The sequence below is a fragment of the Cnephaeus nilssonii genome (assembly GCF_951640355.1).
Source record: "Cnephaeus nilssonii genome assembly, chromosome: 10".
Lineage (NCBI taxonomy): Eukaryota > Metazoa > Chordata > Mammalia > Chiroptera > Vespertilionidae > Cnephaeus > Cnephaeus nilssonii.
This window is the reverse complement of record NC_137081.1, coordinates 9,338,414-9,364,794: the sequence shown is the minus strand read 5'-3', so window position 1 is coordinate 9,364,794 and position 26,381 is coordinate 9,338,414. Positions and strand designations below refer to the sequence as shown.

At 39.3% G+C, this 26,381-nt stretch overlaps 1 protein-coding gene across 2 annotated transcripts; it reads left to right on the top strand.

Annotated features, from left to right (window-relative positions):
- Positions 1–363: 363 nt before the first annotated feature.
- ORC2 (origin recognition complex subunit 2) lies at positions 364–26,310 on the top strand. Of its 2 annotated transcripts, none has more exons than XM_079783157.1 (17): positions 364–608; positions 3,085–3,188; positions 4,080–4,223; positions 5,243–5,332; positions 10,001–10,093; positions 10,737–10,768; positions 12,661–12,721; positions 13,288–13,481; positions 14,644–14,742; positions 16,770–16,879; positions 18,433–18,565; positions 19,866–19,962; positions 22,020–22,166; positions 22,988–23,159; positions 23,445–23,506; positions 24,140–24,258; positions 25,457–26,310. In XM_079783157.1, exons 2-17 carry the CDS (start codon positions 3,092–3,094, stop codon positions 25,541–25,543), a joined length of 1,737 nt encoding a protein of 578 aa, XP_079639283.1. In that variant the 5' UTR covers positions 364–608; positions 3,085–3,091; the 3' UTR covers positions 25,544–26,310. The 2 variants fall into 2 exon arrangements, with proteins under 2 accessions (XP_079639283.1, XP_079639282.1); XM_079783156.1 differs by having other exon boundaries at positions 364–2,183.
- Positions 26,311–26,381: the final 71 nt, after the last annotated feature.

Sequence of the window (26,381 nt, the reverse complement as noted above, 5' to 3'; positions counted from 1 at the left end):
AGAGAAACAAAAACACATTAGTTTTTAAAAAACGGGACTTCATTCTTGCTATATTTTTCCTAAAAAACAACACCGTATCTAGAGAAACCAATGAACACTTTTAAGATTCTCTCTGGACAGAGAAACCGCTAAACCCGCTACACCTCCGCGAACTTCCTGGGATCTAGCCTACACTCCCTCCCTTCCCCGGAAGCGGAAGAAGGAAGGAAAGGCCCCGACCCAGCGCTTTCGGATTAGTTTCCCTCACGTTTCCAGGTGGGCGGGGCCCTCAGGTCGGCGCCGGATGGCCAGCAGAGCCGTCGCTCTCGGCCGGCCCCGCTTCCTATTGGTTCCCCCGAGCCCCGCCCCCGGGGCAGGGCGGGAGATTCGGTGTGCCCCAGCGGCGCTCCCACCCCCCGCCAGTGTCTGGGGGTTTGGTCCTGGGCCCTGCGACCCGCCTCCGGCTCCTCGCGCCGGAATTCTGCCTTCCCCGCGGGCCGGAGCTGCCTTCCCTGCCGCGGGGAGGCGTCCGGCAGGCGCGAGGCGGCCGAGCCGCGCCGGCGGAGACAGCGGGGCGTCGTGGGCGCCGCGCAGCCCGCCTTCCTCCTGCTCCGCTCCCTGCGGGTGAGGTGAGTCCTGATGCGGCGGACCTGGGGCGCGGGTCCCCGGGTTTCCCCTTGGCACACGCGCCAGGGTCGCTGCGTCTCCCCGGTTTCTCTCCCAGGCTGGCCAAGCCCGCGGTCCCCAGGACCCCCCCGGCGGAGCGCAGCCAACTGGTCGGCGGCGCGAGGCCCAGGCCGAAGTCCGTAATAAACTCTTGTTGGGGCGACAGCCTCCACCGGGGAGGACCGTTCGTCTGTCTGTCTGTCTGTCTGTCCGGCGGTGATCGGCCTTCTGTGCAAGGGCCGCCTGGTACCCATGTGCCTGTGGTTGTAAAGGGAGAACTGCACGTCGTGGTATCTGTCGGGACCGAAGGGGCGTCCCGGCGGAGGAGCGGGTACAGGGAGGCCTGGGGGAGAGAGATTTCGTCCCAGAACCAGCCCTGGAGCGACCCCCCTGGGGGTGTCCCCGCCTGGAAGCAGGGAACGGAGCCAGCCGGGTCAGCGCGGGGCCGTGCAGTGTGGACAAGCCAGGCTTCGGGAGAGCGTTTGCAGTAAAGGGTGTGGATGCATTCCGCGTGGTGTCACCGCTGAGATCCTAACAGAACCACCACAGCCTCCGCACTGCAGTCTGAAGGGAGAGCGCGGCCCCGCCGCTTCGTGGGGCGGCCCAGTCCTCGCCGATTCAGCACTTTTCCGTCAGCTGCTGGATGGGATGTAGAAAAGTCCAAGAGATCTGCATGGTCAGGTGCAAGTTTAGAGTAAAAATTCCCACACAAGGGAACATTTAATTAGCACTTTGATACGCCAAGCACACGATTTCATTTAATAATCCCAACTTTGTCCAAAGCCACACAGTTAACTACTAGTAAGTGTGGAGTTAAGATCAGAACCCGGGTTTACCTGATATTAAAATTGGTGCTTAACATTTATTTAACGCAGTTTACTCATCTATAAATAAGGGGGGAAATATATATATATATATTTTTACCTCAGTGGATTTAATGATCTAGTCTAGTATACATAAAAGTGCCTAAAACAGTGCCTGGCAAATAGCCCCTCAAGAAAACTTTATAAAAGAAATCGTATGTTTATTTTATACAGATGTCATGTAGATGCGTTAAACTTCTCTCTATACACCTCTGTAATCATCGTAAGCAATATCGTAAGTAGAAAGATGGTCCAAAAGGATGTGTCGACGGGCAGTGTTCACTAAATTATAGATGAAGTATTGTCTTTATACACAAAGCATAAGCCTAATTGAATTGTTGTGAGGATTAAATGAGAATCCATGGAGAATATTCAGAACCGTGTCTAGCACAGTATGTGCTCAAAATTTGGCCTCTCCCCTGTATCCACCCCCATCCAGGTCTCAGTTACTAAGGTTTCCTGGCCAAAATGGTGATGGTCATTTTACCCTGTACTCTGCTATCATAATAACGGTGACTTTGTAAGAACTGCATTTATCTATCTTGTTTGTTAAAACCCATCGCCTTCTTGGGTTGCTTTTGTTTTCCTGTTAGCTGACGCTGGCTGAGTTCTTGTTTCAATTACAGGTGACTGCACCTGAATTTTCCACCTGCAGAATGTGTAGTGCCTTTAAAGGTAAATGAAAATTAAGGCAAGTCATTTGAGTGCTAGTTACAACATTTAGTAAGTTGTCTGTCTCCATGCAAATAACTGACTCATGAGGGGCACAGTCAGTAGTTCCTCTTGTCAGGAGAAAAGGTAAAAGTAGTATTTATAAGAGATGGGGAAAATCATTTTTGGGGTAAACTGATTAGCTTGCAGTTAATTGGAATCATTAATTAATATCAGGCTATTGGTCTTATAAGTTATGAAGCTAGCTTGTCAGAGTAGCTAGAGTTGATTGATCTTTTGTCTCCCAAACTCATGTTTGCTCAATGAAGAACTGACTATAAAATATTGGAAAGATTTATGTTTACTATTTAGTTACCAAGATACCTAGAAAGCCATGTTTATGTTTGTAAAGTTGTTTGGTAAGCATGCAGTAATAGTAAAGGGAGGTCCTGAGGATTATTTGATCCAGGCTTGGCACACCAGTGAAATATACAGACTTCTCTGAATGGACTATATTAATTCCTAGAGAGCAGAAACTAAAATCCATCCATCCATTTGGCCTCTTAGGCTGCACATTTTCTAAACTCATGTGCTAACCATTCCCTTTCTGGTAATGTTATTCTGTACGTTGATTAGAGCTTTCTTTGTAGGCAGAATTGTTTTCCTGCTACTACATTTTAGTTCATTGGATTTAGCTTTTTTCAAATTCCAGGAACCACTTCCTCTTTTATTTTTCAGATAAGGCATTGAATTACCTATTATCAAAAACATAATATTAATGCAATAATACATGTTATATTTTTCATACTTAAAGACTTTTCAAAATGTTATACATATACATGTATTCATTATGTTAGTGTTTAATTTCTTTGGCGGTTGCTAAGAATTTTTCATCTCTTTTGAGTGCTTTATTGCTTTTGTTTAGGTTGGCAATGATGAATAAATTGGAGTTAAAGGAAGACAAAGTGCTGGAGGTTCGGTTTGTGGGAGATGATGATGTTCTTAATCACATTCTTGATAGAGAAGGAGGTAATAAGTAATGGTTATAGATTATTTCACTTTTTAAAATATAGCCCTCTATTTTTAAAATATAGCAAAGTATTTAATCTAGTAAGATTGTAAAAAACTACTTTACTTTTTAGTTTACTCCTTTCAAACTTTATTGAAAATTAAAAATAAGCCATATCTAATCCTATCTAATAGAGGGAATATGCTAATTGCCCCGCCCTCAAAGATGGCGGCGCCCACAGCCAATAAGGAGGGAATATGCTAATTGACTGCCATGCCCTCAAAGATGGCACCGCCCAGTCCCCTCAGCCCGGCGGGCCCGGCCTTGCTGCGTGCCTGCCTCTGGAGCCCCCCAGCTGCCCAGGGCCGGCCCAAGGCACAGGCAAGCCTCAGATGGGGGCTGACCAGCGGCCCAGGGCTGGCCAAAGCTCAGGTAACCAGGGCCGGCCGAGGCTTGCGCTGCTGGCAGTGATAGCAGCAGAGGTGTGATGGGGCGTCGCCTTCCCCTGATCGCCGGGTCACCTCCCACCCCTGAGGGCTCCCGGACTGTGAGAGGGGGCAGGCTGGGCTGAGGGGACCCCCCCTCCAGTGCATGAATTTTCATGCACCGGGTCTCTAGTATGAAATAATCAATAGTGGTGATAATACACTTTCAAGGTTTTATTTTTTTAAAACTTAGTTATATTAGTGGAAGAGTGGTCAGATTATATTTTTAACTAATTTGAAATAATTTCATAAAGCACAAGTCACTTCACTATTACCTTGATCTTTAATTAAAGAGAAAAATACTGAATTTTTTCTCATCCTTTTAGTAATGACAATATAAGTAATATAATTATTTTACTTATTTAAATGTATTGTTTAGAAAGAATTTATACCTGTCATGTTCTTATTATTTGGGTGTTCTTATAGGAGCTAAATTTAAAAAGGAGCGACCTCAACTTTTGGTCAACACAAAAAAAATAATAAAGAAACCAGAATATGATTTGGAGGAAGATGGCATGGAAGTCTTAAAAGATAAGAACTATGTGGAAGTTTTAGGACGAGATGTTCAAGGTACTTGGGGAGAGATGGGGAATGTATATTTATAAATAGCCAAAATTGCTTTGCAGAATACAATAAAGTAGTTTGGCAGGTTAGGCAATGGTGTGCCATATTATTTTTTCCAAAAATTTTTCTTTTACTATAAATACACATAACATGAAATTTACCATCTGTACCATTTTTAAGAGTACATTTCAGTTGTATTAAATACATTCAAAATGTTGTGCTACAATCACCACCATCCATCTCCAGAATTCTTTTCATGTGGGTGCTATATTAATATATTTCTCATGAGAAATGCATTACTTCAGGTTTTTTCTCTGTAGATGAAAAGGTGGGAAGTACTGAGTTCCTACTATAGGTTTTTTTCTCTACAGTTTTTTTAAATTGATTGTTAGAGAGAGGAATGGGTGAGAGAGAAAAAGAGAAACATCTATCAGTTGCCTCCCACACGTGCCCCAACTAGGGATTGTAGGATTTTGGGTTCCATTCCTAGTTAAGGGCACATACTTGGTTTGCAGGGTGCATGCAGAAGGCAGCCAATCATGTGTCTCTCTCACATCCATGTTTCTCTCTCTCCCTCTCTTCCTCCCTCCCTTCCTTCCACTCTCTCTAAAAATCAATGGAGCCTGGCTGATGTGACTCAGTGGTTGAGTGTAAACCTATGAACCAGGAGGTCACGGTTGGATTCCCAATCAGGCAGGGCACATGCCCAAATTGCAGGCGTGGCCCCCAGTAGGCGGCATGCAGGAGGCAGTCGACCAATGATTCTCGTTCATCATTGATGTTTCTATCTCTCTGTCCCTCTCCCTTCCACTCTGAAATCAATAAAAATATATATTAAAAAAATAAAATTTATGTAAACAGTATCATAGACTGTTGTGTATTTTTTTATTTTAAAATATTTTATATATATTGTTAAACCTTTATGTAAGGCAGTGATGGGTACAAATTTAAGTTTTTAGTTAAAATTTATTTTTTTTTCTGTTAATTAAATTCAATTTTTTCTAAACACATGTATTTTCTTTCAGAATCTTTGAAAAATGGCTCTGCTACCGTTGGTGGGAATAAAGTTTATTCTTTTCAGAATAGGAAACACCCTGAAAAGATGGCTAAATTAGGTATGTTGATTTTTGTAATCACTATTCACCTTTTCTAAGAAGGTGTGTTTAACCACATTCCCCATTGCATTCCCTAAAAGAATGATGAGTGAAGTCATTGTATGTTATTGAGCATACTTAAAGTTATTAGTTTTTGTTTTTATGTGTTCAGATGTCTTCTGTTCTCAGCTAGATTATAAGCTTCTAATAGTAGGAACCCTGTCTTCCTTTTCTTCCCACAACCTCTAGCAGAGGTTCTTAACAAGGTTTATTTAGTAAGTGAGGCATATTCTGGATTTGTTACATAAGAGTTTTACACTATATATAGAAAACTATATAAAAGTGTTGGGAATGTGCTCTTCTAACATTTTTTTTACCCAGGTTACCATTTATACCAATTGCACATGAATTACTGATTTTCAGAGAATTAGACTGTAATAAGTTGCATAAAACATTAAAATTAAACTGTCAAAGAAAATAACATGTGAAAGCACTTTGAAAATTAAGATGGTCCATAAGCATATGAAATTCTAGGAAGATGGTAAACCCTTGATTTTGCGGACCTCAGTTTAACAGACTTTGGATTTAATGAACAAAATTTCCAATCCATATCTCATATGTGAAAATTAATACCCTGTTAGTTTTAAAATGCTTTTAACCAAGATTTGCTTATAATTAAATTAACAGGTTATATTTTTGTTATTTCACTGTTATTTTTAACAAATTTTAGTGAATAGGTCATATGTTGGAGAAAACACTGTAGTAATTTTGCTGACATGAATAAATGCTATTTATCTACAACTATAGTCTACATATTTAAATCCAAGAATCACTGTTCATAAACAGTGTTCAGCAAGTTATTTGCACGTGATCACACCGCTGCGGTAATTGGTTCTGTTGTCCCAGACATTACTTTCTGCAGCAGTTTTAACCGTGCTGCAGATGTTCCCCTGTGCATTAAACAGCCTCAGCTGTGTACATTTGTTTACTTGTAGCGACTGGTGAATCACGCATGCATTTAATAGATCTATTCAGTATAAATTTAAAATTACAGTAATACATGTAGAAAACATTAAACTTCATACATACTTAATTTTAATTACACAAATGTGTCTACATAAGTAAAAACAGGTGAACTAGCTAATTTGTTAATTTTTTAACATGCACATTTGGAAAACCTACTTTATTTATTGTATAATGGATTTTCAGTTTTAACAGACACGCTTGAAAATTAGTCCATTATAGTGAGGTTTTCCTGGTAAAATGTAATCTATATAAAAAGCCAGTGTCCATGATGACCAGGATGACCAAACGACCGGTCTGGCTCGCACAGTGGGGTGTGGCTGGGCGGCGGAGGTTGAGGAGCCTCGCGGGGTGGGGGCTGTGAACGTGGAGCTTCGTGGGTGGCTGAGGCGGAGGAGTGTTGAGGGGCGGGGGCTGTGAGTGTAGAGCTTCGTGGGGTGGGGGCTGCAGAGGTGGAAGAGCCATGGCCCTGAGCTCAGCTATGCCTATGGACCCAACTGGGCCTCTAGTCTATATATATAAAAGCCTAAGTGACCGTGACTGGTCGCTATGATGTACACTGACCACCAGGAGGCAGAAGCTCAATGCAGGAGCTGCCCCCTGGTGATCAGTGCACTCCCACAGCCAACTTCCCGCAGCCAGCTAACCTCCCGTGGTCTTTCCCCCTAACCCACCCCAATAGGCCCTGATCGCTGGCCAGGCCGAGGGACCCCACCCGTGCATGCATTCGTGCACTGGGACTCTAGTGGTTGTATAAGAGGGCTTGTAATCTATCATTATAAAGCACCAACATATATTTCTTAAGTGGTATATTTTTATGCCAATGACCATATAAATGTTCAAGGTCAAGTGAAAAGCACTCTTGTTAAGTATTGACACTAATGAGGAACATATAAGAAGTAATAAGACCTGTTTCTGACCCAACTGGAGTGGCTGAGTTGGTTGAACATTGTCCAGTGTACTGAAAGGTTGCCAGTTCAATTCCCAGTCAAAACACAGGCCTGGGTTGCAGGTTTGGTCCCAGTTGGGGCACGTTCTGATCGATATTTCTCTTTCTCCCTCTCTCTCCTTTCCTCTCTCTAATCCTTTGATAAGGTTCTAAAAAAAAAAAAAAAAGAAAAAGACCTAGTTCTGAAAATAATATGATTCAATCATTTATAAAATTCAGTTTTTCTGAGAGGTGTAATATTAAATACACCATTAATTTTTAACCTAACATTGTACATACAGTAATTTGCATTAATTGCTGTGTTAATATACATTAAGAAAGTAAAAGTTTTTTATCTGTGAAAAATGACTGAATTCTGTAGAGTATCTCTGAGAAACCAGAAAAATGCTAATGTAGTTATTAGAGGGAGGATCCAGATAGACACCAAGATCAAAATGAAGCCCTGGGGGAGGGGTGGGGAACCATTTTTTGCCAAGGGCCATTTGGACATTTATAACATCATTCATGGGCCATACAAATTTATCAGCTTAAAAATTAGCCTGCTATATTTGGTCAAACATTTAATTAACTCACCCCTAATGCCTTGGCAGGGCCAGACCAAAAGATTTCTCGAGCCTTATGTGGCGGCCCTACATACCCCACCCCTGCCCTAGGGTAGTGAAGCAGGACAAAGACCATTGGAGAAGGAGGAGAACTAATAGTGCAACCACAGAGAAGTAATCAAGTAGAAGTTCTCCAAGCAGATCATCAACATGCCCATAACCATAAGGATATATGTATGTGCTGCAGGAAACTTAAATATTATATTGTGCATTTTCGTCATGTCATGAAAACATAGCTTTCTGTATAATTTGAGAGTAATTATGTTTTCCAACATCTATGTTTAGTTAGGACCTCTGTTGTGATGCTCTTTATAGGGTTTCTTTTGCTTGTAAGTATTATTGCTAATTGTGTTTACATTTAAATATACCAATAAATAGCATGCCTTCATATCTTTAAATAACTTATGATCTGTCAGAAAATCATCTATTACCTGAGTATAAATGATGATTAAATAAAATTGAGCTAAACATGATGTAGGGCTAGAAGTAGACTAGAGGTTAGATTGGAAAGCTTTGTAAGATACAGAAAACATGTCCATGATGAGTAGCTAAATGCAAACAAAAGAGTCAAGTAGAAAGGATGCGGAGGAGTTCAACCAACTTGTAGAAAGATGACTACGAGTCATCATTTAGGGAAATGGAAAATAGATTGGTTACATAGGATCAGATAATAAATAACCTGATGAGAAGCTATCATTAGGCAAAGAGGAGTTTTACTTTAAAATTTCAGATATGATACAGACCAGGTATGCAAATGAATTGTTAGGAAAATGAAAATAAAAAAAAAACATGCATATATACCTTAATTTTTTATTATTAGAGTAAATAACCATACATAGATGACTCATTCTTTTTCCTTTTGAATGCTTCCTTTTTCCCCCTTGATCCTTTTGGAGTTTAATTATTTAAAAGCACATAGAATAATTTTGTTTCAATGTAAAACCAAAATGATCACAGTCAGCTAAGTTACTTTATATGTGGCTTTTTATTTGAAGTTTTTTCCATATCCTGTGGATCAGCAGTCTTTTATCCAAAACTAGAGGCCCGGTGCATGAAATTCATGCACAGGGAGGTCCCTCAGCCCATCCTGCACGCTCTCCAATCTGGGACCCCTCAGGGGATGTTCGACTGCCTCTCACAATCCGGGACCGCTGACTCCTAACCGCTCACCTGCCTGCCTACCTGATCGCCCCTAACCCCTCTACCTGCCTGATCACCCCTAACCACCTCTGCCTGCCTGCCCTCTCCTAACTGTTCCCCTGCTGGCCTTATCGCCTCTAACTGCCTCTGCCTCGCCCCACACCCGGAATCTAGGATTCCCTCCTCTGGCCAGTCACAGGTACCTGGGACCTGGGCTTCCCTCCCTCTGTCTGGCCGCAGGCACCCAGGACCTGGGCCAGCTTTGCCTGGGTTGGCCGTAGCCGCAGGGGAACATGGGCAGGTGGCTTTGCTCGGGCCGCAGCCACAGGCGCCCAGGACCATGGGGCGGGCGGCTTGTCCCTCTACTGGGCTGCAGCCTGGCTGGTCCCCATCCTCTCTACCCAGTGTTGAGTGTCTGAGCTGTTACGGCGTGACTAGGTGAGGGCATGATGATCATTTGCATATTAGCTCTTTATTATAATGGATGGCATATTGTTCAGGTGTAATGAGAAGATCAACGTCTGAACCTTAGGCAAACGTACAGGTAGACTGTTGTGGAGGATGAGGAGAGTGAAAAAGAGTAGCCAGGGGACCAGGATAATGTTATTGAACCCAAATAAAAGAATAATTTCAAAGAAAGATTGAAATTCTCTAATGAATGATACAGAGAACCAAGGACATGAAGAAAAAGAAGCCAGTGCATTTGTGGGGACTCTCATGAGTATCTTGGGTCAGTTTCAAGATTGGGGGATAAAACTGTGTGAAATTGGTTAGAAAGAGTTTGAGTCAGCAAAGTGGCTTTTATTTTCACAAATTCAAGTCCCCCCCCCCCCCCATCCCCTCCTTTTTTTTAAGCGAAAGGTAATAGTAGCAGGCAGGTTTCTTTTAAGACTTTTATATAAGTGAAATAAAGCTATTTCCCCTCTTCAGATATTGTCTGTTAAAAGGTATTTTATATCTTTGTTCTGTTTACAGCTTCAGAACTAGCAAAAACACCAAGAAAAAATGTGTCATGCAGTTTGAAGAATGATCCTGAAATTTTGACAAGCATTCCTCAATGTAGTAAGGGTAAGATTTTATCTCAGTTATTTGAAGAGGGTTTTCATAGTTGCTTCAAGTTATAGTATGTTACTTTTTTTTCCTTGTCATGAGTACATATTTTCTATTCTGAAAATTCATTCAACAAGCTGTGTGCCTTAGTATACCCATGTTTAGCTATCAATAAAGATCCATGCTGGTGAAGTTGTGCAGATTGATAGGGCCAACTAGAAACAGTCGTAAAATCCTTTTATTAAAAAAAAATTCTGTTGTCATCTGCTAGCGGTAGCCAACTGTTCAAAGAAGATTTGCTTTAGCAAATATTATTTGAAATAACACTTATAACTTGTGAAGAATTGTGCAGCAGTTGTTTTTGAGTGACCCATTTGAACTAGGTTGCACTGTGTCCTTTTAAAATAATGAACAATGAAAAGAACTCCATTTTTTCCTGTTATATGAATGCTACAGAAGTGCAGGACACAGCTGTCACTAATCAGAATAATCATGTAATTAATAACAACAATTCAGCCGCTAGTGGAGATGCAGTTAATTGAGAATTCAGTAATATGTGATGGCTTCTGGGTAGAAACTGAAACTTTCTTTTTAATGAAACTAGACTGTGATGAAAAGTGAAGTATTTATAGTAAGTAATGGCTTTTGTTTCATTCTTTAGGCAATTCGACTTCAGATGAAGTTCAGTTGAAGGTAAGCAATTGGCTAAAAAACTAGCAAAAACCTTAGTGTTACAAAGTAAAACAAGTTGAAAAATAGATTTTGTCTCTTGACTTGTATAGTGCTTTATAATTGACAGGTATTTGCCAATTAAATACCTAACTTATAAATGAATCTGAGGTTCAGAGAGGTGAAGTGATTTGTCTAAGTTCACCTAGATAAGAAGGAGGAAAGTTGGAAAATGAGGCAGGTCTTTTGGACACTACTGCATGCCTTTGTGTTAGAATTATCTTTGGTATTTCCAAGGGGAGCAGTTAGGCGGCAATCAAGCTGGTAGACAGGCAAGTGGTTAGGAGCCAGCGGTCCCGGAATGCGAGAGGGATGTCCGAATGCGGGTTTAGGCCCCATCCCTGTGCAATGGGGCCTAAACCGGCATTCGGACATCCCCTGAGGGGTTCTGGATTGGAGTGGGTGCAGGCTGGGCTGAGGGACACGCCCCCCTCCCTGCCCATGCACAGATTTCGTGAACTGAGCCTCTAGTAGTTTCATATTACCCAAAAACAAAGGTACTTTATCTTTTTATCAGTATAGTTAAAAATTAACATGTAAACAATAGTGGACATTTTAATGTGCTAGAAATGTAATGATGTTAAAAGTATTAATTCTGTGAGGAAAAGAAATAAACACTTTTTACTTAAACACTTAAAAATACAGAAGCAAAAAATATAAATTTCTGTTTTTCTCCTCCTCACAAAATGTGATACTTTAATACCAGTAGATTTCCACATATTAAAGGATAAAGGGGGGCCCTAGCCGGTTTGGCTCAGTGGATAGAGCTTTGGCCCACGGACTGAAGGATCCTGGGTTCAATTTCGGTCAAGGGCATGTACCTTGATTGCAGGCCCGATCTCTGGCCCTGGTCCTGGCCCTGGTTCAGGTGCATACAGGAGGCAATCAATCAGTGTGTGTCTCTCACATTGATGTTACTCTCTCTGTGTCTCTCCCCCTCCCTTCCACTTGGTCTAAAAATCAATGGAAAAATATCCTCCAGTGAGGATTAACAATAACAAACACACACACACAGAAAGATAAAGGGGAGGGTATTTAAAAAAAAAAAAAAGGAAAAAGGGTAAATGGAGGGAAAATGGGAGACATCTGTAATACTATCAACAATAAAAAATATATTAAGAAATAAAATAAATAAAAAATTTAAAAAATACTTTAAAAAATACTATAAAAAATAATAAAAGTCCCATTGCTATATGTATAGGAATGCCTATTTCCTTTTTTACTCATCATCAATGGACATACATACCTTTTTAAAAATATATATATATTTTTTTTACAGAGAGGAAGGGAGAGGGATAGAGAGTTAGAAACATCGATGAGAAAGAAACATCGTTCAACTGCCTCCTGCACACTCCCTACTGGGTATGTGCCCGCAACCAAGGTACATGCCCTTGACTAGAATCGAACCTGGGACCCTTGAGTCCGCAGGCCAACGCTCTATCCACTGAGCCAAACCGATTAGGGCTACCTTTTAACAAAGAAAATTCTGCTAATCTGATGGGTGAAAAATATTTCAAAAGCCTGATATACTTATGTTTTTTATTTATATAATAATAAAAAAGTACATACATACTTTACAGATATCTAGAATACAACTGATAGAATCACTCTAGGAATCTTAGAATTTGTTGTATCATTTTTATCATTTTTGTTGTGTTGTTCCCACCTCTCCCCCCCAACAAATTCATTTGTCATTGTCTTCTGGTTCTAGGAACTAGGTTCCTTTAGTTCTAATTAGTCTATTGAAAACAAAATATTTTTCTTTTCTAGCCTCTTTCACTCAGATCCATCATTAATTCCCATGTCATCATTATTATTTGACTATTTATACTATATATTTTTTTACTTTTAAACAGAACAATGATAAAAGTGAATTTATGCCAACAGCAACTCGTGTTCTAAGGAAAAGATTAATAGGTATGTATTTCCTTTTTGTAAAAATGCATATTTCTTAGAGGAAGGGAGAGGGAGAGATAGAAACATCAATGATGAGAGAGAATCATTGATCGGCTGCCTCCTGCATGCGCCCAGTGGGGATCAAGCCTGCAACCCAGTATGGGCCCTTGACCAGAATCAAACCCGGGACCCTTCAGTTCGCAGGCCGATGCTCTATCTACTGAGCCAAACCGTCTAGGGCTGGATTTTATTTTCCACTGAGTTTTTATAAAAAGAAAAGAGAATGGTAGTAGGTATGACTTGACAGTTTCTGCCACAGATTCTATGTGTCAAGCATTGTTAGTTGTTTTACATACATTTCACTGCAATCTTCACAATGCTCTATTAAATTAGGCACTATTAGTCTCATTTGATAATTGAGGAAACTGGTGCTCCAAAAACTTAATATAACTAGTTCTGGTGAAATCACTAGCAAGTAATGGCAAAACCAGGAGTCAGATTCTCTTCAAAGCCCACATTCTTCCTGTTACCCCACGATATCTTTTTGTCAGACTGTCAAATTTTCCCAATTGCTTTCCCCCCCACAGTCCCAAGGTCTCATTCTGACAGCGAAAGTGAATATTCTGCTTCCAACTCAGAGGACGATGAAGAGGTTGCCCAAGAATTTGAAGAGGACACTAATAAAGTCATATTGAGCCCGAAGACTCAAGCTCAGAATAGAGTAGTTTCAGCTCCTGTTTACAAAGCAACACCTTCTAAGAAAATGAAAAGAGATAAAACAGTAAGTGAAGAGAGAGACTTAAACCTTCAAGAAAAATTGTGTAATTTTGCAAAGATATGCTACCTTAAGAGATCCAAAAGGGGAAATCAGCATACTTTTTTTCTTCAATTCTCTATATTTTGTCAGCCTTTCACATAAATTTCTATGTATCTTTAGCTATTTCTGGACTTTCTGTCTCTATCCCTGTTTATCTAATAACTAGAGGCCCGATGCACAAAATTTGTGCAAGAGTAGGCCTTCCTTCCCCTGGCTGCTGGCACCGGCTTCCCTCTGGCACCTGGGACCTGTGCTTACCTCGCAGCCCCGGCTTTGTCCAGAAGGTTGTCCAGAAGAATGTCTGGTCTAATTAGCATTTTACACTTTTATTTTTATAGATACTGTAATGTATGCTGAAAGTGACATCTCAAGTCAGTTGTATAAAAATGAGCTTTTAATTAAAAATATAGATTGGATAATTGGGGACAAGATTTCTCAATGTATACCTTCTTACATAGTTTCATTGTTTGTAACATTTTTGACGTATTCAAGTAAATGTAAGTAATAAGTAATGTGGCTATGGATCCAGGCTGAGCTGTTTGGAAGAAAACCATAGACATCATGGCGTGAGCAAAGGCTAATTAATCTGGTATTTTGTGTAAAGATTCAGAGCAGTCAGGAAGCCTACTGCTTGATGGCTTCTTATCCCATAGCCACCATGGAGGTTAGCCCTGCCCTAAATCATAGAACAAGTACTATTCCACTTTACTGTAATAATAGTAGGCAAGTCTTTTTACCTTGCTGTTGACGTCTTCCTCATTTTCACAGTGCTTCAGTTGCAGTGATAAAGGATTTGCTCAGACTGTGTGAGGCAAGACAAAGGTTCTGATATGTAAACCCCCCCTTTTTAAAGTTTAAGTGGAAATTATATGTTGGGACTTAAGAATTATTTTTGGGAATAGACTACTTCAGTCTAGTAATGGCTTTAACTCTTATGGTCCTAAAAGTTACTCAGTGTTATCACGGCAGTTAAATTTGCTTGGTCCAAAATCTATGTTGTTGCTTTGAATAGAATATACTGAATGCCAAATAAAGAATTTCACATATCCTATTTTACACTACTATTACAGACTGGTTCTGATATAAAGCAAATATCTAAAACTAAGAAATGACTTTGCGTTTTCAGAGTGACTTAGTGGAAGAATATTTTGAAGCTCATAGCAGTTCAAAAGTTTTAACCTCTGATAGAACACTGCAGAAATTAAAGAAAGCTAAACTGGATCAGGTATGTTACAAAGAATGTTACTTCTAAATTTTTCCTATTGCAAGCGGATTTGAAGAGTTAAATGTACATAAGCAGAATTATTGTCCAGATCAAATGAAACACAAATTAATGTGATGTAACTCTTACATATTTTATTATATACTAAACTTGAGGCCTGGTGCACCGGTGGGATCCCTAGGCCTGGCCTGCACCCTCTCACAATCTGGGATCCCTTGGGGGTTGCCGGAGGCCCGGTGCATGGTTTCGGCTCGATCCCCGCAGGCCTCTAGTATGTATATAAGATCTTTGGTTAATCTCTTCCTACCCTTCCATCTCCCGCCTTCCCTCTTGAGATTCATCAGTCTGTTCCATGTTTCCATGCCTGTGCATTGAGCATCTGCCTCCTAGTGGTCAGTGCACATCATAGTGAACGGTCGAATGGTTGGACAGTCGCTTAGGCTTTTATATATATAGACTAGAGGCCCAGTGCATGAAAATTCATGCACTGGAGGGGGGTCCCTCAGCCCAGCCTGCCCCCTCTCACAGTCTGGGAGCCCTCAGGGGCAGGAGGTGACCCGGCGATCAGAGGAAGGCGATGCCCCATCACACCTCTGCTGCTGCCACTGCTGGCAGCGCAAGCCTCGGCCGGCCCTGGTTACCTGAGCTTTGGGCAGCCGCCATCCAAGGCTTGCCTGTGCTTTGGGCCAGCCCTGGGGGGGCTGAGGGGACTGGGGGACTCCGGAGGCAGGCGTGCGGGTGGGGCTGAGGGGACTGGGTGGCACCATCTTGTGGCTGTGGGTGCCGCCATCTTTGAATGCGGGACAGTCAATTAGCATATTCCCTCCTTATTGGCTGTGGGTGCCGCCATCTTTGTGGCGGCATGAGGGTCAATTAGCATATTCCCTCTTTATTAGATAGGATGTTTCACTGGGTTAGAATTCTAGTTGGCCGACTATAATTACACATTTTTTCTCATCATTTTTTTAGGATCTATAATAATCAGTCATAGTTCATTTGATATCCATGTACCAATAATCTCTGTTATTCATTTAAGTCACATATTTATTAAACCTCACACTGTTCATAAAACAATTGACTCTCTCAGTTACAAACCTTGCAAAAAGCAGAGGATATTTTGCTTCTTGATATTATGGAAAACCAGCTCAGTGCAATATGGTAACAAGTTACTATATACTATGGTTCCAGCACCTCATGTTATGAGAAATAACACATAGCTATTGATGCCTCCCTTAGAGAGGAGACAGAACCATTCGAGAGAGAATCTTTCAGTAGAATGTGGGGTTGATAATCTAAGAAGAAAGAGATGATTATTAGTTCAAAGAGTATCATGATTTATTATTCTCTGCAAGCTAGATTTTAGTGCAATTTTCTAAGGTGTTCAGGGTTTTTAACAAGAGTTTTCATTCTACAGAAAAGAGGAAAATATAGGGTAAGTCTCTGTGACCTGGATGACATGGTGCTGTGTGATTGTTTTTGTTTTGTGACCTGGTATATTGGTATTGAGACTCAGATCAGAGAGTAGCTGAAAACATATATCAAGAAGACAAATAGGGGAGTGGAGGAAGATGGAGGAGGATATAGGAAAGATAAATGGTGATAGACAGATATTAATTTGGGGTGGTGAATAAACAATACAGTGTGTAGATAATGTGTTGTGGAATTGTGCACCTGAAACCTTTATAATTTTGTTAACCAATGTCACCTGATTAATTCAATGAAAAGGGAAAAAAAAAGCCAAATTGTTCCAAGGAAGAGATGGTATTAAAACCTGCTTATAATCATGTAAGTGGTTCTGGGGAAAAACTTAGCAAATTCTTTACTGCTATCACATATTAGTACCAAAAAGAACATTATAAACAAATATTTAAATCATATCCAAAATATTATGTATACTCAGTTCATGCACTCATTACCAAATTAATGTCTTCTCTCCTAACCTCTACCTGTAAGAAAATATTTTTAGTTTGGATTAATTTGATGTATGTAGTTTAAAAGTGATTTTCTTCCCTCTTCCTTTTTTTTTAAAGCAAACTTTGCGTAACTTATTGAGCAAGGTTTCTCCTTCCTTTTCTGCTGAACTTAAACAACTAAATCAGCAATATGAACAATTGTTTCATAAATGGATGTTGCAGTTACAGTAAGTACTATCATCATTGTAAACCCGTGTAAAATAAAGAATAATGTATATTTATATGTCTGTGTTAAAATCAAAGTAATTTAACTGATTTTCTTTTTGCAACAAACTTGATATATATTTTTAGTTATATATAAAAATTTGAATAAATAGGTGTTTTTTCAATTTTATGATGCAAATGTGGAATTTTCATTATTGTATGGCTCTTCTCAGAAATTCTAGTTTTCAAGAAGTTTGTCTTTTCTAAATTTAACTTAATTTGCCAATAACAGGTCAAAGGGTTATGGTAGTAAGAAGAGAATGATTATCTTCCCTGGTAGGCCCTCAGCTCCTCTCAGTAACTCTTTATGATCTGTTATTATAAATTTATAAAGCAGCTCTTCATTCTGGTCTCATTCCCCAATCCCCATTCTTCTTTCTTCTAGTATGTCAACTTCAATAACTTGATTTGCTTTGCTTCCCAGCCTATACCTCATAGTTAACTACTTGCGTATTTGCTACCTCTCTGAATTCCCTTCTTCTTTTTCTGCTGTTTCTACCTTGCTAATCTCTACCTTTGGATTTATCTCTCTTCTGTTCTATTTCTAGGCTATCTTGCATGGCCACAGATCACATAAATACTGTTTCTGACTGACCTCCATAAACAACCATGGAGTAGAACTTTAGCTTGACCCCTAGTGCACGGTGTTCTGGGTCATCTCATTCACTCTCTTGGCCTCAGTTGCTTTTTGTATGTGAATAACTCTCATAATTCTATCTCCAGCCCAACCCAGCTCAGATCACAATCCTCAGCAGTAGACATGGATATTTAATATTAGAGGTTTCCATGTGGATGTCCCATAAATAATTCAACGTACATAAAATTTAACTCATTTTAAATCCATCATTTCCACCTGCCCCTGCTGCCTAGCACAGTTCCTATCACCCATTCATGTAAAGTTATCTATGCCAGTTACTCTCCAAATCCTATTGATTTCACCTATAAAGCTTTTGATACCTTCCATTTTTCTCCTTGACAACTAATTCAAGTCAGTTTTGTCCCTCCTCATCTATTCCTCCCATTAGCCAGTGTGATCTTTCTAAAAGGATCATGTTACTTTCCTGCTTAAAACCTTTCAGTTACCAACTGACTAGTTCCTAGTAAATGCTCATAGTCCTGGGAATAAAATCTAATTAATGTCAGTTAACTTACCAAGACCTTTGTGACCTAGCCCCTGCTTACCTTTCCAGTTTAATCTATCAATTAAAAGTCTGCTTCAGCCTGTGAAACGTTTTAGTGCCCTGCACCTACCATGTTGTCCTTTACTTCCCAGCATCTTCAGGTTGAAAGTAGTATGAGCTGGAGAGAGAGCTACTAAAATTGGGACTCTACGTTTGGTGTACAAATAATAAAATTGTGCTTTTACCTTGTACAATTTGGGAATCATTATAGTTATTTAGTCATCCCAGTTCTTCTTGTATTCTTTTATAAGCTTTAAATAAGGAAACTGGTTGATTATAAATTGGCAATAAGAGGTACTGAACTTTAATTTCATGAATGCTATCTTTCCTAACAGCCTGGGGTTCAACATTGTGCTTTATGGTTTGGGTTCTAAGAGAGATCTACTAGAAAGGTTTCGAGCCACCATGCTGCAAGATTCCATTCATATTGTCATCAATGGTTTCTTTCCTGGAATCAGTGTGAAATCTGTAAGTTTCAAAAATGTTAAAAGGAACAACATCATATCTCCTGCCAGTCTATACCCCCATGTTAATGAGGTTGCTACTTCTCATTCTGGAGTATTCAGTTTTTGTTTTTAGACTTCCTACTAGTAAGATTGCATACTGCTTAATTAAGATGATGAGCTTGGACTCAGAAGGTTCAAGCTTTGAGTCTCCATACTTTGTAACTGATAAGGTATTAAATCTTAGAGAAAAGTTAGCTTTGTGTGCTGTACCAAATACTAATAATACTTCTCTGAAGGACAGGATTATGTGGGACCTCAATTTTATTAGGCTTTTATGTCACTTTAGTATTCTAATAAAAATATAAGTAATACTTTGTAGATTTATAATAATTTATAGATAATTTTTACTCCAAATGCTCATATTTCTTCATCATTTGAAAATTAATGTAAACCTTTTGGATATTAACTGATGTAGTATTCCCTTCTAAAAATGTCAATGTTTCTGTTCTGTTTCCTTTGATAAATCAATAGTTTTCTAATGTTTCTCATATTGTTGGGGGTATTTTTTTTGGGGGGGGGAGGGGTTGTTGCATCCCTCTTATATTATCTTTACATCTTTGCAATTCCCTGTTTTCTTTATTTTAGTTATAACTTATGCAGAATATATATATGTATATATGTATATATGTATATATATATACACACACACACACACATATACTAGAGGCCCAGTGCATGATTAAATCATGCACGTGTAGGGTCCCCTAGGCCTAACCTGCCATCCTGGTGCCGGAGCGGACAGGCACCCAGCTCCCCCGCTTTTGCTTTCGATTGCGGGGGAGCTGGGTGCCTGTCCGCTGGTGCACCAGGCCTTTCAGAAGCCTCTTTAGGTAGGATATATATATATACTTATGAAGATAGATATACTTAAGTATGAGAAACTTTTTTGTTTTGCTAATCCTCACCTGATTTTCAGAGAGAGTAGAAGGGAGTGGGGGAAGGAGAGAGCAAGGAGAGAGAGAAACATTGATTTGAGAGAGACACATTGATTGGTTGTCTCCCCGACCAAGGCCGGGGATGGAACCTGCAATCCAGGTACATGCCCTTGACCAGGAATCAAACCCTTGAGGGCCAATGCTCTAACCACTGAGAAACACTGGCCAGGGCCAGGTAGAACTTTTTTAAAAAGTAATTTTTTTTATACTTGGAGGGAAATCTATATTCATTTTTAATTTATAAAAAAGCATTGATTTGTTAATTGTATTTATCTTATATGCAGAATAAGTTATAATTGATGTGCCTCTTGCACTTCTGCGATACAGATCCTGAATTCTATAACAGAAGAAGTCCTCGATCATATGGGTACTTTCCGAAACATACTGGATCAACTAGACTGGATAATAAACAAATTTAAAGAAGGTAACATGAAGTAGATGCTCTAGTTTTAGGGTGAAGCTAAGCATACACTTTTACTTATTTATGTATTAGTACATACAAAAATGAGCATTATTTTTACTTTTCTCAATGCTGATTTTAGATCACTCTAAAATAGTTTTCTTTTTCTATGAACTTCACTAGTTGCCTAACAGGAAAAAATTACTCCTACTACCTTGATTCTGTATAGCCAAAGCCTCTTATTTCAGAATAATTTTCAGGTTTCATTGGTGATTGTAAAGTGCCTCCAGTTGATTGGTACACTTTGTGTGGTACTTTTATATTTAATATTTTTATAAAAAATTCTTATTTATTCTGAGTAAATATTGCATTTCAGTAATTTCATTTTAAAATATGGAATGGGAAAAAACTTATTTTGTTATTCTTTTGGTGTGAACTTTCTGTTTATGTGAGCATTTCAGAAAATTAGAAATAAAATTATTTAGGCTCCAACAATTGTCAGTCAATATTGCTTAAGAATTAGAAGGAGTAGTTTGTTATGCTTAACTGATTTGATGGGTAATTTTGGTATCGTTTTTACGCTCATTAAAATAGATGCCAAAGTTGTTTCATATATATATATATATATATATATATACACATATATATATATATATATGCATATATATATATATGCATATATGTTCTAGGTACGTATTATATATGTAATACATGTTATATGTGATATATATTTGTTATATAATTATATGTAATTACAATTGTAAATATAGCATACATTATTTATGTGTAATTTGTTTGTTTATATTTAATTTAAATACTGTTGACTGATGGCTTCTTGCATTCAAGGAACCTTAGACTTTGAAAATATGTCATCTCAGAATTTTTGTCATTATATTGTCTCTCTTGTCCCTCTATCCACAGGGCAAGAGAATGTATTCCTCTCTCTAAGGGGCTCATCCTCCATCATAACTGCCAAATGCCCATTTCTTATCAACTCCTGAGAGACTTACAAATGGCTTTTAAAACTATGTATAGGACTTCTTCCAGAAATCCTAGGAAAAAATTACCTGATTCTCCTACCCTTCCATGCTATTTTACTTTCCTATTTCAGTAGGATTTTAGAGTTTTTGAAGACACATCTGCCTTCTGCTCTTTATCTCTTTCCTTCTTAATTTCTTCTGTGTTACTTAAGCTGTATACTTGAAGGTCACCTGTCATTTCCTTCTTACTAAACATTGGCCTTGACTCATCCTTTATCTTTTTTTTTTTTTAATATATTTTATTGATTTTTTACAGAGAGAAAGGGAGAGGGATAGAGAGCCAGAAACATCGATGAGAGAGAAACATCGATCAGCTGCCTCCTGCACACCCCCTACTGGGGATGTGCCCGAAACCAAGGTACATGACCTTGACCGGAATCGAACCCAGGACCCCTGAGTCCGCAGGCCGACGCTCTATGCACTGAGCCAAACCGGCCAGGGCTCATCCTTTATCTTGATCTGCAGTATTTGATGGTGTTGACAGCTTCATCCTCCAAATTCTTCCTTGACTTACGATATTTTACTTCTCTCACTTTCCTGATTCCTTGAGCAATAACATCCCAAGCCTCCCCCTCTCCTTTATTGTCTCCTTTGGCTGTTGTGATAATAATGCTTTTCTATATTAAATCTTAATGCTTAACAAGAACTCGCTCTCGTCTTCTTTAGTGTGTGTGTGTGTTTCCCCTCCACTCCCACCTTGCCATTCAACGCGCACAGATTCACCTCCAATCTAATATGCATCTTGCCTGATTACCTATGCCTTATTACAATGGCTTTCTTTATGGTCTGATTCAAGTGCTAACCATTCCAGTTAAGTCTAATTACTCTAGTCCCAATTGATTTTCAATTAATTTTATTTTTTAAAAGAGTTTAATAATGTCTTGCCTATTTTATGACTGACTGACATATTCTCAAATAAATTGTATATCCCTAAAGCAATAGTTATTTTGTCCTTTGATATATTCTTTAATTCATATTGTATGTGGTGGGGATTCCACAAATACTCATTGCAAATAATAATTGAATTATTTTTCTTTTTAGATTCTTCTTTAGAACTCTTCCTTCTTATCCACAATCTGGATAGCCAAATGTTGAGAGGAGACAAAAGCCAGCAAATTATTGCACAGTTGTCATCTTTACGTAACATATATCTTATAGCATCTATTGATCACCTCAATGCTCCTCTCAGTAAGTTAAATATAACTCTTTCTTGAAATATCAGTCTTACAAAAATTTAAAAAAATATATATATATTTTTATTGATTTTTTTTACAGAGTGGAAGAGGGATAGAGAGTTAGAAACATTAATGAAAGAGAAACATCGATCAGCTGCCTCCTGCACACCCCCTACTAGGGATGTGCCTGCAACCAAGGTACATGCCCTTGACCGGAATCGAACCTGGGACCCTTCAGTCCCCAGGCCAACGCTCTATCCTGAGCCAAACTGGTCAGGGCCAAAATTAATTTTCCTAATGTTGCTGCAGCATTTTTATTTTTTAGTACAGTTTCATTTTTGTTACATTTTTAAAGACACAGGTAGCCAAGAATCTAGGTGTCCTCAATTTGATTTAGAACATAATTGTTGGAAATAAAAATTCAGCTTCTAAAGTAAGTGTTTTACACCTAAAGCTTCTTGAAAGAGAGGATACCCAACTGTTATTTTGGTCTTTTTCTACTCTGAGGTATTGCAACATTTATTTTATGCAGTGTAATTTGGAGACTGTGATATTCTTATTGAACGAAATGTTATTCAAGCTTCTTAAAAGAATGCCTTGGTAGCACTAATATATTTTAACTTATATTTAACATACCAATGAAGATTCAAATGTTGATTGACCATAAAATTAGATTGTCAGGTACTGATTTGGATGGGGAAATGGCAAAGACAAGTTTATAGGATTCATTTTTTTATTTAATGTTTTCTCATTCTTTCCTGGAGTAGAATTTAGTAACAGGACAATATAAGGATAATTAGTAATTGTTTTTATTTCTTTGATTTTGTGCTCTAGTGTGGGATCATGTAAAGCAGAGTCTTTATAACTGGCTCTGGTATGAAACGACTACATATAGTCCTTATACTGAAGAAACCTCCTATGAGAATTCTCTTCTCGTTAAACAGTCTGGATCACTACCACTTAGTTCCCTAACTCATGTCTCACGAAGCCTTACCCCTAATGCAAGGTAAGAATGAAAACTATAGTTTCTTTTATCTATTTACTTAGTTAGTTAGTGGTAGAGCTGGGGCTAGAACTCAGGTCTCTTCATTCTTTTTATTGATTTCAGAGAGGAAGGGACAGAGATAGAAACATCAATAATGAGGCCAGTATGTAATGTTCCTTGGAGAAAGGAACAGAAGCTAACATAGACAAGCCAAGTATTCCACATTCCCTTCATGTATTTTAATACTAGCTGTTATCTTTTGATGTTAAATTCTGGATTTGAGCTCCTGTGTGTTTTTCTCCATAGGGGGATTTTCAGGCTACTAATCAAGTATCAGCTGGATAACCAGGATAACCCTTCTTACCTAGGTATTCAATCTTTATGATATTAAATTGTGTCACTTTTGTTTCACCCCATAAATTCCTTTTTCTGGAATCTAATAGCATGCAGTTTTTCACAGCAGTGCAGTGAATAAATGGTTTGCTCTGTGATCCTGGTGTCTGCCGCATGGCACATATCCTCACAACCCTACTAAAAGGCCAACCCAGCTTGCTTTTCAAATTTCGTGTGCTAACTATGCGTGTGTGGCTACCAATTACATACATTTCATACATTGGGCATCTTAGATTTTCTTCCCTTTGAGTAAAAATAATGTATTAAACATTTTAATAATCGTTCAGCTCTCATGACTTACTGGTTAGTTCCCTCTTTAAAAGTCAACTTTATTCACACTATTTAAAACTGCCTGTAGGGTACGCAACACTTGGTCACAGTTGCCTACTTTCAACCAGTTATTTTAGTTTAAAAAATAGAAGCCACAGTATTCTCTAGTTTTGCTTCTTCCAGAAGCACTTACCCTGTTCTTAAATCAACACTTAATGACTGCTTTGAAATACTGTGGCCACAGCACTTTATCTCTGTGCTCTTTGGTATGGGTATCCGTATGTGGGGTTCTATGCGAAATGCTGATTTATGTTCACATCTCCTTTTGAACTCTCCAGGACTTTCTTTCCAAGATTTTTACCAGCAGTGTCGGGAAGCATTCCTTGTCAATAGTGATCTGACACTTCGGGCCCAGTTAACGGAATTTAGGGACCACAAGCTTATAAGAACCAAGAAGGTGAGACTTGGCTGTTACAGCTTTATATTCCAGGAACAGTACTGCTTGTTTACTTAAGGACAAGGGTGCCTCTGACCGAGATCTGGTTGTGGAGCTGAGGTTCCATGGTGGTCAAGGATCCATTTAGGCAGGGGGCCATTGAGCTCTGTAGAGAGGTAAGGCAGTGAGATTAGAGGGCAGGAACTAAGCCTAGAAGTGTGACAGCTAATGGCAAAGTAAAAGATAAGCCTACAAGGCGAGAGAAACAGCCAGTCAGGAAGAAAGCCAGGACAGGATGTTACAGAAGCCAAGAAAAGCGTGTTTTAAGGAAAAAAGAATCGTCTTCAGAATGGGCCTAACGCTCCTGGAGCGGATTGTTGGCAAATACACTTGTTCAGAGTGTGGAAGTGCGCAGTGAGGTGCTGCTGGGCGGCCAGAGGACTGAAGATGACTGGGTCTAGGGATATGGAACCCCTTGGTCTAAGCCAGCAGTTTTCAACCGGCGTGCCGTGGCACACTGGGTGCCACAGGTTTAAAACACGTGATACCTGACTGTTTCGTCAGGACACTGACCTCTTTCCCTCAGACTGTCAAATAAAAATGACACAGCCAACACAATAGCCATCCAGTCTGAATGAATCAAAATTATACCGATTTTTGTCAGATTGGCAAAAACATGTTCTTGGGTGTGTCACAGAACTTCAGTTTGTGTGTGCCATGAGATGAAAAAGGTTGAAAATCACCGATCTAAACGAAAGCTCTTTTGGTGACGTAATAGTGGCAGTAGCTCGGCTGGACTGGGTTGAGGGAGAAGTGAAGAAATGGAGACCACCATTTAGACAACTCTCTGAAAAGATGCAGATGCTGGGGGATAGATGGAATAGAATGAGGTTACTTAATAATGGGAGATACTAAATGTATTTTAAAACCAATGGACCAGATCCAGGTAAAATGGAAATTAAAGAACAGAAAAATCAATAGTATAAGATTCTATAAAGGAGGATGAAGAAAATAATCCACTCACCTGCTAGACTTCTTTCCCACTTTAAAGTGGCCTAAGAACTCTGTGAATTTAAATATATATATGTCTGTGTGCCCTTTTCTCTTAACTTTTATACTTCTAAATTTACATAAAATATTAAATCCATTTTTTAACCTACGATAGGATTCAAATTAACCTTACAAATGACTAACATCCGGGTCTTCTTATGTCTTTTAGGGAACTGATGGAGTGGAATATTTATTCATTCCTATTGACAATGAAACGTTGTCGGAGTTCCTGGAAAAGGAGGAGGAGGAGTCGTGAAGCTCTCCTTTGCTCCTGGCTATTCTGTGGAAGGTTGTACTCCGGCTGCCTCGCCTCCAGTCTCAACTGTGTTTACATCCAACACCAGCCTCTTTCCATTGAACAAGATTTAAAACTGGGAGGGGGATGTCATGAAGTAGAACCTTGATTAGCCTGGCTAATTATTTCCGTCTCTAGTACTACGAGATTGGTCCTCAAGTTGGAGAAAATGTGCCTTTCATTCATTACCTCTGGAGATTCTTGCTGGAGTGAACAGTGTGCTCAGGGACTATTTGGAACTGGATGCTTTTAATTTTTATATTAGAGGTGGTACTACTCCTGATTCTCTAAGGGCCTTTCAACACTCCGGGCTCCTTGTTCCAGCATGCGGAAGTACAAAGACACGCATCACACAGGTCTGTTTTGCTGGTTGCTCTGAGTGTCAGAGCTGGTAAGTGAGATGGAGAAGATCACTGTTTCTGAACTGGCTTAACGAAAGGTATAAAACGGGAAAACTAGGTGATCCAGCTTTCTCCTTTAGGATTTAAACTACATACTGGGTGGAGGCGGGTGTGCATGACACTTTTCAGTTGGGAGAGTGGGAAAAGCATAACAGGTATATAGGGTGTATACCCAGCCTAGAAAGCACATGAAAAATATGAAACAGTTCATGTTTGTGCCATCATCTTCACGATACAAGTGAGAAGCCAGGCTAGAGAAATACACTTCTAAGTTTTTTAGTCTTTATTTTTAAGACAACAGAAAATAAAAATTTAAGTATTCTTGTATATTGACCTATTTCTTTTCTTGAATAACATGCAGGTAAGTAGCATATTAATAGCTGGGTTTTAATTAAATT

What these genes read in the sequence shown, in the direction of transcription:
- ORC2 (XM_079783157.1), top strand. Translation starts at nt 3,092, where the DNA reads ATGATGAATAAATTGGAGTTAAAGGAAGACAAAGTGCTGGAGGTTCGG. An exon ending in AAATGAAAAGAGATAAAACA is followed by an intron (nt 13,482 to 14,643) that starts GTAAGTGAAGAG and finishes TTGCGTTTTCAG; the next exon opens with AGTGACTTAGTGGAAGAATA. An exon ending in GGATAACCCTTCTTACCTAG is followed by an intron (nt 23,507 to 24,139) that starts GTATTCAATCTT and finishes TGAACTCTCCAG; the next exon opens with GACTTTCTTTCCAAGATTTT.